This window comes from Haliaeetus albicilla, chromosome 3 (genome assembly GCF_947461875.1).
Source record: "Haliaeetus albicilla chromosome 3, bHalAlb1.1, whole genome shotgun sequence".
Lineage (NCBI taxonomy): Eukaryota > Metazoa > Chordata > Aves > Accipitriformes > Accipitridae > Haliaeetus > Haliaeetus albicilla.
In genome coordinates, this window is record NC_091485.1 from 42,819,969 (window position 1) to 42,834,542 (window position 14,574).

General features: G+C 41.2%; 1 protein-coding gene across 2 annotated transcripts; it reads left to right on the forward strand.

The window, feature by feature from the left end:
• The first annotated feature begins 1,459 nt into the window (after window positions 1–1,459).
• Window positions 1,460–13,812, forward strand: GDAP1 (ganglioside induced differentiation associated protein 1). Of its 2 annotated transcripts, XR_011324051.1 has the most exons (7): window positions 1,460–1,787; window positions 2,103–2,295; window positions 3,550–3,723; window positions 7,337–7,431; window positions 7,896–8,010; window positions 10,345–11,244; window positions 11,278–13,812. XR_011324051.1 is itself a non-coding variant. In XM_069779542.1 (6 exons), the coding sequence occupies exons 1-6, from the start codon at window positions 1,737–1,739 to the stop codon at window positions 10,725–10,727; spliced, it is 1,011 nt and encodes a 336-aa protein (XP_069635643.1). In that variant the 5' UTR covers window positions 1,460–1,736; the 3' UTR covers window positions 10,728–13,812. The 2 variants fall into 2 exon arrangements, 1 of the variants encoding a protein (XP_069635643.1); XM_069779542.1 differs by having other exon boundaries at window positions 10,345–13,812.
• The last annotated feature ends 762 nt before the right edge of the window (window positions 13,813–14,574 follow it).

The following is a 14,574-nucleotide window of genomic DNA, read 5'->3' on the forward strand; positions in this document are numbered from 1 at the left end:
ATCTAAAACAGGTAACAAAAACTCAGAAGTCCATGTTTGATATTAAATTAATTAGCTGAACAAGAGAGTTGAAATGGAGCAGTGGTCTGTCTGGTAACTGACAAAATGAAAACATTTTGATTCAAAGGCAAAATTAAGAAAAAACCACAAAAAAACTGAATGAGTGTCTAGTGCCTGTAAATTTAAAAATCATGTCTGAGGTTTCCAATGCTCAGTTCTTTGCCTTGAGATATTGTAAGATCTAGCTGTGAGGAACTGTACAGCAGCCTAGGCAGAGACCTGTGAGAATTATCAGTGAGTCATAGGTTACAGCCCTAGTGCACAACAGGGTATTCCAGCCCTCTTACCTTAGACATATATCTTGGAGAGAAATAAGTCCAGTCATAATGTATTTATCTCAGTCCATTGACTGCATTCTTATTATCAATTCTAAGCACATTCTCCAAGTTTTTGAAGAATTACAACTAATTTCCCCAAAATGTAGGATTTACCATCAGTAACACACTGACTGCTGTCAGCCGGGATTTGTGAGAAGCCTCTCATCATGCCTGACCCTCTGAAGAGATTATTTTCGTTTGTGACTCTAGCTGGGAGTAGTCTCTGGGGAAGGCACGGGGCTGCCCTTGTGCCCACTCACGTGAACAGTGGGGGGCTGGAAGCTGGCTCTTTGTTTCTTCCCTTTTGATTTATAAGATTTGTCCATTACCTTGTCTCTTTCAGTGACTTAAATCCATTGCCTTTCTTAACATTTGTCAAAATTTCCCTTAAAATCAAATGTACGTGTTATTGGGCTGTAGGTCTTGACATACTAGGTTCAGGTCTTCAGGATACTAGTGGTAGGATTCATCTGGCATGCAGAAGTTGCACGTGGGAGTGGGTTATCAGGTTCCCATGAAGTAGTCGCCTTCCTTGCGGATCGAGCAGTCGGGACGAAGAGAACAATATTCTGGACTCTGTAATCTCACCATGGTTTTTGGTTTGCTCATCTCCCTGACGCAGCAGATAGCGTCCAATGGATGGACTGTCAGCAATCAAACTATCTGCAGTGTGAGATACAGAGGAAGCATTTTCTGATGACAGAAGCTAGTGTTTGTTGTCAAATGCTTTCCAGGACCCTACTTCACGGAGGAAAAAAAACCCTGCAAAACTGTTGAATTTTCTAATTTTGTCTAGGAAAAAAAACCCCAAAACGATTGAGAAGCCTTGAGATTGAAAGAACACATCTGGAGGCAAAAGAAGTGTATATTATTCTAGAGCTTTATTCCTTCTTGCTCTAACTCGAGTGCGTTTTGCAATAGAGTATTTAAAGCCATAGGGTCCAATTCAGGATGTCTTCTGGCAATATGTATTGTTTTTTTCCCCAAGAGCGTGATGCCAGCGTCCCTGAAACTCACAGTGGAAGTACTTGTTCAAGAGGGGAAAAAAAAAAAGAAAAGCTTAACATAATAACAGGCTAAATGCTGCCATGTGACCTTTTTACCTGCGCATCCATCTTCCTGCGCCCCCCCGAGGGATGCTGCGGAGGGTTTTGCAGGCAGTTTCCCCTTAGGAAGGGCCGTCCTCCGAGCAGTGCGGGGGTTAGAAGGGGGTGTCCGCCGCACCCCGCGGCCATCCCCTTCTTTCAGTTCCCAAGCGCAGGCCGCCGCGGGGCGGGCACGGCCGCCGCTGCGCGCCCGCGCAGGCCTCCTGCCCCGCCCGGCGCGGCGCGGCGCGGCGCAGCGCAGCAGCCGGCGGGCATGGCGCCGCTGGTGCTGTACCACTGGACGCAGTCCTTCTCCTCGCAGAAGGTGAGGGGGGCGGCGGCCTGCGGGCCGCGGCCTGCCCCCGCCCGGGGTGCCGGCGGGTGCGGGGCGGGGCGGGGCGGTTCGGTGCCGGCCGCCCCTGCCTGCCCGCGCCGGGGGCTGGGCCCGGGGGAGGGCGGCGCGGAGGGGGGCCTGCAGCCGCGGCGGGGCCGGGCCGGGCCGGCGGCCGGGGGCCGGGGGCCGGGGGCTGGGGGCCGGGAGCCGGGAGCCGGGCCGAGCCGGGCCGGGCCGGCTCCGCAGAGCGGGGAGGGCTGTGCGGGGAGCGCTTCTCCTGAGGTAACCGCGGTGATGCCCCTGCAGGTGCGCTTGGCAATAGCCGAAAAAGCCCTGAAGTGCGAAGAGCACGATGTAAACCTGCCGCTGAGCGAGCACAACGAACCCTGGTTCATGCGCTTGAATTCCTCTGGAGAAGTACCCGTCCTGATCCATGGGGAAAACATCATCTGCGAGGCAACGCAGATTATCGATTACCTCGAAGCAACGTTTGTAGATGGTAATCCCACAGGCGTTTCGGTGTGAAATCCTTCCCCGCAGCCTGCAGCAGTGTTGGGGTCAGCTCCGCGTGGCTACCTGGTGGTTCGCTGAGGACCAGAAAACGTTTATAGTCTCACAAGTAAATGGGCTCTCCTAGTAGTTGGTGGTATGGGGTAAGAACACGTTCCTTTAAAATGAACTGGAGGTCTTCCAGCACTTTACAAGCAGCTGCAAGTAAAAACGTGCCCTGCTGCCCTCCTTACCCCTTCGGGAAGGATGGAGAAGTCAGCAATGGCAGCGCTGCGCTGTGCTAACCCTGTGGTGAGACTGCCACGAAAAACAGCCCGTTCAACAGGGAGCTGCAGAAGTGCGGTTGTTGGGCAGGTCCTGCTTCTCTGCAAAAAAAACCCCAGCACCCCAAAAAACCAACCGAAAGATGCCTAATTCCAGAATCATCTTGGGCAGAAAAGGGAAGTAGAATGAGTAAATTATTTTTGTAGCCAAAATGGAGTGAAGAGGTAAAAAAGTAAGAAGAAGGAACCCGGAAGTTATCACGTGCAGGCTTTTGAAATTCTTCATGTCTCTAGTGCCAGAAAACAGACTGCCTCAATTTTTGAAGGAAATGCAAAGCTGTGTGGTTTTAGGTGTGAAGAGGCAGCATTTTGTGTTTCAGGGCTTTAGCGTTGTGATTTCTAAGGCACGAAGAAAACTTCATCATTGGGTGAACATAATACATATTTAACGCTGGTGTTTTCATCAAATGAGGAGTCGGGGCCCAGGTAGATCAAGGGCAGGGTAAAACTTATTGGTGTGCGGGAATACTTCTAATCATGCTTTGAGTAGGATTCCTGTACTGTAATTTTTACAGCATTGCAGCTGTTGTAATGTTTCAGCCATAACAACTTACTACAACCTCAGTTGTGCCCTGCCGTGAGAGGGCTAAATGGTGTGTGCCATGGTCGTCCATTCCTAGAACTACAAAATAGACATTGAATCTGTTTTTCTGATTTGAAGGCCTCTTAAATACGTGTTTATGTGGGTTGCTGCATAGGAATTGGAATTATTCAAACATTTTAAAATTAAGTACGTGTATATACGTTTCTCTGAGCTGTGATAACACTGTTGAGTGACGGTGGGGAGCAAGTGAAGCTTTCTTAACTGGCTGCGTTGTCAGTGCCAATTGGACATGACTGAAGTTACTTTGGAAATACTACTTTTGGTCAATTCCATGGTTCTTCTTTTCTTAACTTTATTTTTAACTTTTGTATTGCAGAGGAAGTACCAAGATTAATGCCGGAAGAAGGGAGCATGTATTATCCAAGGGTGCAACACTATAGAGAGCTTTTAGACTCCTTGCCTATGGATGCCTACACGCATGGCTGCATCCTGCATCCCGAGTTAACAGTGGACTCCATGATTCCAGCCTATGCTACCAGCAGAATTCGTAGTATGTACTGGTATAGATCTGAATGCTTATCAGTTAATAGGATGTTGCATTACATTCATCTTGTGTCTTCAGTGCACCTTAAGCAGAATATATTGAATGCAGATTTTCAATTTTAGTTGCAGCCCTTGATAATTTGTGCATATACTTTTTATTGATTTTGTAGTCTGTTATGATTTGAAAACGGGAAAGCGGAAGTGGCATTTTTGGGGTGTCTGTGGAATTAATTTTCCTAATGATTGAAAATGTGCTTCTTGTGCATAACAGAAAGTGGCAGCTGTGACAGCTGTGAGTATTTTATTTTCCGATCTTGCTCTTTATGCCTATAAAGCAATTTCTAGGGAACAGCTCTATTACTGCTCACATCAAACCACTACACTGAAGGAAACCCATTTTTTTGTGACTGTAAATTTGTAATAAGTTTACCTATTAAATTAAAGCAATTGCTTTCCTCTCAAGGTGGTGCAAATGCAGATTACCCTCAATGAAACAGAGTCTGTTTATCTAATATATTATAACAGAATCATCAAGCCCTTTTTGTCTGAGGAACTTGGTAGTGTCAACTTGGTGCTGGGGGTAGGGAGGAAAAAAACCAAAGGTGTGAAGTAAATAGCTTGAGTTCATCTGACCAAGGGAAATTGTTAAAGTACAATTTAAACCAAAATCCTGGGTCCAAATAACACAACAATATAGAATCAGGATAAAGGATGAACTGGTGGCCTTGTAGAATCAATGGTAAAATGTCTTTTGACTTTCTTGGGATTGGTATTTTACCTGATGGACTTTTATAACATACCATTTTCCCATGAAAAAACATTTTGAGGGCAGAAGAAGTAACTCTAGATTATGTTGCCCAGTCCTCTTTATAACAGAGAACCTCCTGAAATGAACACCTGTTTCAAATCCAGTAGTTTGCAGAAATACTTGGTTTAAACAACATTCAGTGATATTAAGAAAAATCCTTGGCAAAGATTGGCAAATCCCCTCCCCCCCCGCCCCCGGTTTGGATGCTGGAACCGGACAGCAGATTCTGTTCACTTTGGTATCAGATAGGGAGATAAATATTTAATTCTTTATTCTTGGGGTTTTTTTACTGTATGTATGTTCAAGGACTCCAGCGTTACTTTCAGCCACAGAACTGCACTGGGCATCCTTGTTCAGCTGGTTATGGATCATGACCTCAGCATAGCTTTTCAGAACTGCTTGCAACCTTACAGCCCTCTTGCCAAGAAAAGTGGCCTGTATCTTTTCTGGACTATATCTTTTGCTACAATTTATGTTTTACATTGGACTCTGTTGAAACATCAATTGGTTGCTTAGGCCCAATTTATCAACCAGTCCAGACCACTGGGTATCAGTGCCATGTTTCCATGTTTGTTTTTTTTTATTTATGCCCCTTCTAGTCTTTGTACCATGGCAAACTTTAATTAATGCTTTTATGTTTCCTTCTAAGTATTACAAAAGAACAAAATAGTTCTAGAACAAGGATCAAATCCCAAGAACACAGCTGAATGATGATTCCCTGTGTACGATTCTCCCAGTTATGTTCTGAGATCTCTTGATTTTTTTTGTCAATGTCAGTGGTTTATATCGTGGCAATTTTTTTTGTTTATTTTAAAATGCTCCATAGAGCAAAGTTAAATGCTGTAGAGACTTTGAAATGTAATACAACTATACTATTACTAAATTCATAATATCATAAAAGATGATACTGTGTTAGTTTGAGAAGTTCTGTTTTCAACAGACTGTGTTATCCTCCTCCTTAAAATTTTTGGCAAGTCAGTTCTCTTATTAGCCATGCCATTACATTGTCAGAAGTGAAGTCAGGCAGTTAGTTTTCCTTGTAGTTGCATGAATTATCCTTTATAAAACATCAGCACAGAATTGGTTTTCTTTCTGTTTGCTGGAAACTTCTTACGCATTGCAAGTATTTAGAAGTCAGTGTTCCTGCTCCAATGATCAGTGGTTATTTAAAAATAAATTCTTTATGAAAAGTATCTGGAGAGATTTACAATGGGTAATTTCAGTAAGAGGAATTAGCATTCTTTTTTTTTACTGAAGTAACATGAATTATTCTCTTATATTAGTGTACCATCTGTGTTTGGGTTTTTTCCCCAAATGTAGATCACAATAACTTTATTGAACAATTGTACTTTACTCATAGGCATTATTTATAGTTTTTCTGTTTTCACATGGTAATAGTCAGTGCTTTTATTATGGTTCACTTTACAACATTGTCTTGTGTTCTGCTGTCTGCATGTATTTTTCCCCTGTAGCTTCTAGTTGGTATTAATTGTCAGTTTACACACACATATTCATATTGGTAGAGCTAAAATTACTACTTGTCTAAACTGGGAAGTTTTCTTACCTTTTTATACTTAAAGCATAGCCTGCTTTCTTGATTTGAGGCATTTTTTTTAATAGCTCATGGATGTTCCTAAACAATTCCTTTGCTTGTTCAAACTTCTCCCAGATGGTTTAGTTTTCAGCTTTGAAAAGCTGATCTTTTTCAAAGTGCTAGATATAATAAGCCAGCAGCGAGTCATGTATTATGTTTATGCGTACCAAATCCAATTAAGTAATTAATTGCATATATAAGATTTTAGTTGTGTGATTACATCCTTCAAGTTCTTCATATACTATGTTGAAAGATGGCTTTCACAGTCATGTCAGGTTGAAACAAAGAATATATAAAACAATGAGCTCATTGCTCTCTAGCAAGAATTTTTTATGAGTTTAATTTATAAGACTTAATTGGAATTAATCTTAATTATCAAGTACAAGTGAGAGGTGATTCATGCCCTGTAATTATTCTTTTGTTCTTAGTTTATTACTAGAAAATTTATTTTTAGAAAATAACTTATTATTCACTATCTTTCGGTATTCTAGGTCTGTAAGTATGGCATTTTCAAGCAAAGCCCCATTTTAAGGAGAGAAAAGGCTTTACACATATAGTAGAAATCAGTAAAATTACCTTAAATTTTTCACATCATTTCTTCTTTAAGTCATGTAATGAATGTTTTTCTAGAACATCCATATACTCCATAGTGAACATTTCCAAAAGACATGACGGATTTTGGTGTCACATTTTAGCTAACTGAAAACACATTGGTTCCATATTCAGTGGTATATAGGCTTTTGCTTTGGAATTATGCACGTGACCCACAGTCACCTACAGAAAATCTCAGTATTGGGCCTCTCTGTGCTTTAACAGCACGAAAAGTGTGTTAGGAACCCAGGAGCTGAGGTACAAAAACATCAGAGACCTAAGGTATTTGTAGTAGCATTTCATGGATTTAGCACCGGTTTTGGCAGCAAAATGGTTTTATCTGAATAAAATAAAAATATTAACAAGAATTCCTCATTCTTGCCTGGCAGATCACCACTTAGTTCATTGCAAACTGATAGGCAGGTGTGGCGAGGTCAATTTATGCAGCAGTTAAGTTTTCCAAAATGTGATGGTTTTGAATCCCAACTTGGCAGTGATGCTTAATTGAAGTACCACTTCTCATTTCTTCAGTGTGATATTTGTACACAAGCTGTTGATCAGTTCCTGTGGATTGCATTATGGGTACGTTTGGATATCTGATGTCATTCCATTGTTTTTTTGCATCAGGCCAAATAAGTAACACAGAATCAGAGTTGAAGAAACTTGCAGAAGAAAATCCAGACCTTCAAGATGCCTATATAGCAAAACAGAAGCGCCTTAAAGTAAGAAAACTCTTTGTATTCCCCCCCTTTATTATGAGCTTGTTAGTGTGAGATTTTTTCTGTCACGGTATAAACATTTCTTTCACCTGTCATTACCAGTAATGTCATGCAGTGGTTTAACCCTACAAGGCATGAAGCAGTCTGTCCCCCAGATCAGCTACACACTTCTAGTGTGTGCTGAAGTATTGAATTGGTCCCGCTGACTTCAAAGGTAAGTACACATCAGTGCTGGTGTTGGGCTGTTGAGCACCCTGCAGGGCGAGGCAAACCTCAGTATCTAGAATCTCTGATGTTTTTCTTCTGTTACCTGAATTGTTACCAGTATCTAAATGGTATCCCACTGACTATGTGGAGAAAATAATCACATTATATGAATAAGCACTGTAGTATCTAAGTAAAGGTTTCTCTGATAAAAGTATAAACTCTCTACAACGATTAAAACACTAACCTGTATATATATTTAGTCTAAACTGCTGGATCATGATAATATAAAATACCTAAAGAAAATACTGGATGAACTGGAAAAAGTTTTGGATCAGGTTGAGACTGAATTGCAGCGGCGAAATGAGGAAACACCAGGTAAGGAATTATTCTTGCTAAATCCTGTTGATGCTTATGTTTGGGGAGACTGAGTAAACTTGTTGACAGCACCATTATAGAACTGGTTTTAATGTATCTGATTTGGTATTTTTAGTATATACTGATCTAACATCACAGAAGGGATCAATACTGTTTTAAATACTAGTTTAGTTTACTGCTGCTGTCAGTGAGTTCTCACTGTCTTATGAGAGTGCTTGATCACATTTCCAGGATAGTGAGTATAATTAGCTGCACAATTTTGTAGTATTTTATCAACAAAATAAGAAAAACCTTAACTACAGAATGTTATTCTTGATGTTGTAGTTGTAGGCCTCAGTTCACTATAATGATCACAACCTTAATGTTTAATACAGGTTTATTACAATCTTATATAAATACTGTGCTGATATTGTGATAGATGCAGAATTAGCAATCTGGGTAAGTGTTCTAATCATTAAGCAACCCCGTCCCCTGCCCTCTTGGAAAGCAGTGGTGTTTATCTGCAATCCACCCAAATGAAAGTCAAATTTTGTTTAAATGGGATTAGTTTTCTGCTTATTCAGAGTCTGGTCCCACTCCCAATGGTGCTAATAGGTATCCTTCCTCTGACTTCACTGGGAGCTACATGAAGCATTAGTGAATATCAACTGCATCTGCTCAAATCAATAACTCTTTGCATTTGGCTCTATAAATAGCTGTTGTAGTAATTATCAGTTACAATCAAAACAGTAGATTTGAACCAGCAATTGAAAATTTAGGTTAAATTTTCTACTGACTCAACAGCGAAAGTCACAGAAAATGTTGTAACTTACAAAGGATGGTAGGATTTTGTTCAGCAAACTAAGTCTGTCACCATTTCCAGCAGACCCTTTGCTTTTTCTGCTAAATATAGCCTTTCCAAGGAGTCAACTGATACGTTATTGATGAGCTTATGAAAACTGCCGGGATCACAGGATTTAGTAAAACATATGGCTATTACCTACCTCTTGGAATTTTGTCTGAGGTATTCATATTTTTGAGGTTTGTGAACAGTGCTTCTCCAGGTCCTGGTAGACCTCTCAGCTTCTGCTTCTCTTGCTACTGCTCAAATCCCTCATTCACTTACTGTTGCTGCCACTGCATGCATCTTTCTTCACACACGTTAGCTTCTTCGGTCTTCCTTTCCATCATCTTTCTTACTTAATGCACTGGATGAAGCCCCAGGTATCCTTTCAGCAACATAGGATACACTCGTTCTCTGCAGAGACCTTTCTTCCAGACCTGCATAACCAGTTGAAATGGACTGGTACCAGCGGTGTGCCAAACTGTTGCTTTCCTCTGGTGGCAAATGAGTTGAAAGGGACATTGCAAAATTTCTCTGTTTCCACAGAGGTGCTGCTGAATGTTCATGCCAGCCTTTCTGCATGCCTGTTGTGTGGGAAGAACTGCAAAAGGTTGCAAATAAGGAAGGAACAGCACAGTCCTGTTTGAGATCTAGGCTAGAGCAGAGTACTCATGCTGGCAGCTGTGCTAACTACCAAATTTCATATCCTGGGTGTCAAAAGCTCTGGGTGTAGTCAATACAGGTCAGCCCTTTCGGATGGTGGTTCAGATCGCTGAAGTTAGAGGTGTGATGCTGCCTCGCAGTGCCTGCTTTGAGCCATCCCAGGAAGATTCACCTCTTTCCTTTGACTGGAGAGGGAGCCTCGGGTCTCCGTCTGTGCTCCTGACTAATGGTGGGCAGTGTGAATATCCATCGCTTCTCAAACTTCTCAGTGTAAAAAACCCATGGTTTGGGGCTTAGGAGGCACAGAGGAAGGAGGGGTAGACAAACTCAGTCTTCACACTGAGCTGGTGTGTTTGGTGCAGGTCAGTCATGTGATCGGTTTCTTTTTGGCTTGAAAGTCTCCAGCAAATAAGCAGTTCTTGAGTGAATGCCGTAGAGCTGAGTGACACAGGCAAGACGATAAATTCAGGCAAGTGGTAGATTTTCAGTGAAAGCTAAACTGCCTTCCTCCTTTCCACTCCTGTTTAATTTAATCCAGATTTGAGAAATGTAGTTGAGGAAAGTAAGTGTTTACTGTGGGTTTTAATTTATGAACCTGAAATGTGGCTCTTTTTTCCTCAGCAAATGTAGGCCAGGCTGCTAAGCCTAAGACTTTACAATATTGTGTGAAGAATGGACAGGGATTAGTAAAATGTTCATTGGTTAAAGCCATATCTTAGCTGAGGTGTTGGTGGTGTTTATTAGACAGCATTTTGAAATAGCAGTAAACTAAATGTTCGCCCATGGAGGCTTCTACGTGTGCTTGTATTCCATTAGCTCCTAATTGTTTGTGTTTTATCTCTGCTTAGAAGATGAAAATCCGCCTTGGCTCTGTGGTGATTTCTTCAGTCTGGCAGATGTATCACTTGCTGTCACATTACATCGTCTGAAGTTTCTGGGATTAGCAAGAAGAAACTGGGGAAACGGAAAGCGGCCCAACTTGGAGGCCTATTATGAGCGTGTCCTGAAGAGAAAAGCATTTTACAAAGTTTTAGGACACGTCAACAATATATTAATCTCGGCTGTTCTGCCAACAGCATTCCGTGTGGCCAAGAAAAGGGCTCCCAGGGTTCTTGGCACCACCCTGCTGGTCAGCATGCTGGCAGGAATGGGTTATCTTGCTTTCATGTGTCTTCGGAAAAGGTTTGCCAACATGATGTTGTCGATTAGAACCAGGCAAAATTATTTTTAGACCTGTCTGTCCCTAGTGGTGAGTGGAGGGCATCTCTACCCTCCAGGAAAATATCCCCAATAAAATATAAACAAAATAAAGGTTATGTCTGTGAATTAGAACATTGTCACACAGTAATCGTCTCCTGCTGTTGTATAATTGGATTGGCAATGCTGAGATATTTGTGGAAAATATATGTTGGGGGGACAGCAAAGGAAAGAAGAGACTTGCTTTTCAGACAAGGACCTGTAAGGGCTGTGACAGTGCTTTGTTAGAGTGGTTATTGTCTCCTTTACCCAGTAGCTGACCTAATTATAATGCTTTTATTTAATAGATATGCAGCAATGTGACAGCTTTTCACTGTGGGTGAAATACATTACTGTGCAGAAATCAGCATTGTTGAAATACTGAAAATAGCACTTACTTCAAATGCTCGGAGTAGGATTTAAGTGGAACATAGGCTCTGCGCCTGTTGTGTATGGGAGTGAGTGTCTCTACTGATTAATGTCTATTGATTTGTAGTTGGACCTACAGGAATGTGTTAAAAAGTAGTCTTGTGGAGCCACTTTAGTCACTGTATGTTCATGCAGCAGTACAGGAAGGGACCTGAAGCACATATGGACATCAATGGCTTGTGGGCCCCATGAGTGAAATTCTCCATAGGCATCAGCGGTCAACAGATGCTAGACTTCTGCTGAAATACAAATGGGAGTGAAAAACCTGACACTTTTCTTATGAAAGCCTTTTGGGTAGCCTTTGACCCAGCCAGGTACCTAGCTCAGCCACAAGCCCTGGCTGGGTTAAACTGAACTATCTCAGTGCAAATTTCCTGCTTTCATTGGGGTGGCTTGATACGGTTGTCTCCATATTAGTGTCCCATGTACCCTTTCTTGTTTCCACTCTGAGCACTGGCTATTTTTTGCGCACTACTTGGCTATGTTAGCAATTGCATGTGCCTCTATGTTTGCCCACAATGTGCCATAGCCAACTAGAAAAAGTATGCACAATAATGCATTTTGGAAAAATAATTTAAAATAGTTCACTCTCAGTCTGGTTAGGTAGCCTAGATTGAAAGTGAAACTGTAATTTAGCAATCTGTTTACTTATGGAGAGGTGTCATATTGGTGGTAAGTGAAAAATGTAGGTCAGTTCAGAGACAGATGATTTGTACTGCAGATTTTTTGCAAAGCTGCACTCTTGTAGTATGTAGGAAAGGTGTAGAAAAACACTTTGATTGCTTTCCACTACTCAGCAGATGCTGAGAGTTTTATTAGGTTTGAACTGAGCTTCTGTTTCAATGAGAAATGCACACTTACCTGAAAGTAGACTTTGAATCATTTTGCAGCAAGAAAGCAATTGGGAAGGGATGAAAATTCTCATGACAGTTCAGTAAGATTTTTGTATTCTTGATGAATATCTGAAAGCCTCAGAGTTTTGTTTATAAGTTGTAGATAACTGCAACAAGCAAAACATAGCTTTAAATGTTTGTCTATCAACAACCAGTGCTAACAGGCCTAAGTACATTTTAGATCCAGTGCTGGTGGCTGTGGTCTCTCTGCACAATTGCTTTTGAGCATCAAGAAGATCCTCTCTCAGGTTTGCTGGAGAGAACTAAGGCAGTTTCTGTCTGGGCAGTCTTACCATCTAGCAGATACCAAAATGGATAAAATTGTTGAATACTCCTGCTTATAATTTAATATTGTGCTAGTTGTCTAGCAAAAGAAGACCGAAATCTCAGTGCTCCTTTTCAGTAATAAGAAACATCTTACCTAGGAAACTGCTTTTTTTTTTACATTTGTCAAAAAGACAGTTTTATATAATTCTATTTTATGATCCAGTTGTTCTCAAGAACTTGTTGAATTAAATGTGCTCTATTTAGAAAAGCTTTATTATCTCTAGAGTACGTTTAAGCCAACAATACTATTAATGTGCTGGCAGCTTTAACTGAGTTTGTTGTTTGTATATTGCAGTTGATCTGCATTTACTTGTAACCAACAAATTCCACTAAGTTAATAAACACAGAGTAAGGCCTGTAACTTAATGCTTCCCTGGCATGTATTTCTGTCAGGCCATCTGTAAAATATAATCTGATCAAGTCAGGGTAAAATTCAATAGATATGACTTAGCTTTCTGTAGAATTAATTTACATTTTACTTTGTCCTTCTTCTTTTTTTTTTTTTTTTTAATGTGTTAGTTCTAGAGAAGAACACTTACATTTCCAGAGGTGTGCCAGTTTAGTTCACACTGGCAACAGTGTACAGGTTAATAACTGACGAAGCAGTTTTCCTTCCCCCCAAACCTCAGTGATCTCTGCGCTTCAGCTAGCACTCCTTGCCTGCCTGGAGCTGCAGGTACTGTTGGGAAGGACTGCAGTGACCACCAGATGTCAGTGGTCCTCCAGGGCTACACTTTGGCATGCCTCTGAGACGTGCAGGAAAACACTAGTGTTCACAAACAAAATGTTTGTGATCTCAGCATAAGATGGATGTGAGCATCCTCATCAGACTAGCAGTCTCTCAAAAGCTCTTGAAACGACTGCTTTGCTCTATTACAGGTTGGTTCTCTGATACCTATCGTGTGCTTGTGTGTAGTTTCTACACTGGATAAATAAGAGGGCAAAGTTGAAATAATCTTTGACATTAAAATCAATGTTACTGAACAGCAGTTAAACTTGTCATCTGCAGGAATGAACGTGGATGAAACTTTTTATTGTGGAAAAGTTTGGATCCCTGGTTTAGTTTGTGTCTTAGTTCAACTTCAACAGCCTACTTATTTTCACTGCCCTGAAGTACTCTGTGCAACATTGATTTCTGTACAGGTGGCAGCAAAAGGCTTATCCATGATTAAATTCCTCAAAATAGGATAAGATTTAGAAGCACATATGTTGTATTTGGCTCTTTGTGCAGGATAGCTTTTGTGTGGTGCTTGTAAAGTTTCTTTTCAGCCTGGCTTATTTTCTTTGCTCTGGTAGCTCTGTATACTATTTCAATTGGATACACAAGCAATCTTCTGCTTTTCATTTACTATTTGCTCTCATATCATGCATCAGATATATTTCATATCTTTCTATGTGGGACCTGCACAATAAACATCGATTCTAAGACCACTTTTTAGACTGGTTTATGTCTTCTGTGTCAGTAAAACAAAGCACATTTGAAGATCACACAGTATTGCTGTAAGGAGTCTGATGCTATTCAAGGAGAGAAGCCTCTGATACTTCAGCAGATTGTCTTGCATGTGTCTGGAAACAACAGTTACAATGATAGTTTTCTTTGGTTGTCTGAGCTGTATATGCATGAGACTCGACAGAAGTCATTTGATAATGTAAAAAACCCATTTAAAGGAGGACAAGCAGGTTTTGTGTTTTCAATTAATCCATACCATAAAACCCCCCACTTCCCTTCTCAGTGTGACCCTGATTCTTGGCTTACATTGTTGAGCTGCAGAAGCTGGGGCTCCTTTCTGTAAGGTGCACGACAAGCACGTAAGCTGTGTCCACACTGACATTGTCCTTAATGAGACCAAACAGTGGGCCCTGACCAGTGTTAGTCTGGCCATAAGCTTTTTTTTTTTTGTCTTGCACTGTAGCAGTCTGCATTGGGTCTTCTTTCTTGTTAAGTGTAGGAATAGACAACAGTACTTGAGGCTTGCATACATTTCCTCTTGATATTTTGAAAGTCAGCAGAGCTGCTAGGATCAGGTAGACAGCTGATAGCGCTTGAGTTTCAGGAGATTGTGACACCTATGGTCTGTGGTCCAACTTTTAGGTGGCCTTGATCTTAGCATTAATCAGAAGTATACAGAACCCTTGCTGTGAAGCGCTTATGTCTAAACAGACAAGAGGAACAAGAGTGAATGGGGAGGTAAG

Coding starts and splice junctions, on each gene's coding strand:
- GDAP1 (XM_069779542.1), top strand. CDS start 1,737: ATGGCGCCGCTGGTGCTGTACCACTGGACGCAGTCCTTCTCCTCGCAG. Junction 1,788..2,102: donor AGTCCTTCTCCTCGCAGAAG/GTGAGGGGGGCG, acceptor ATGCCCCTGCAG/GTGCGCTTGGCAATAGCCGA. Junction 3,724..7,336: donor TGCTACCAGCAGAATTCGTA/GTATGTACTGGT, acceptor TTTTTGCATCAG/GCCAAATAAGTAACACAGAA.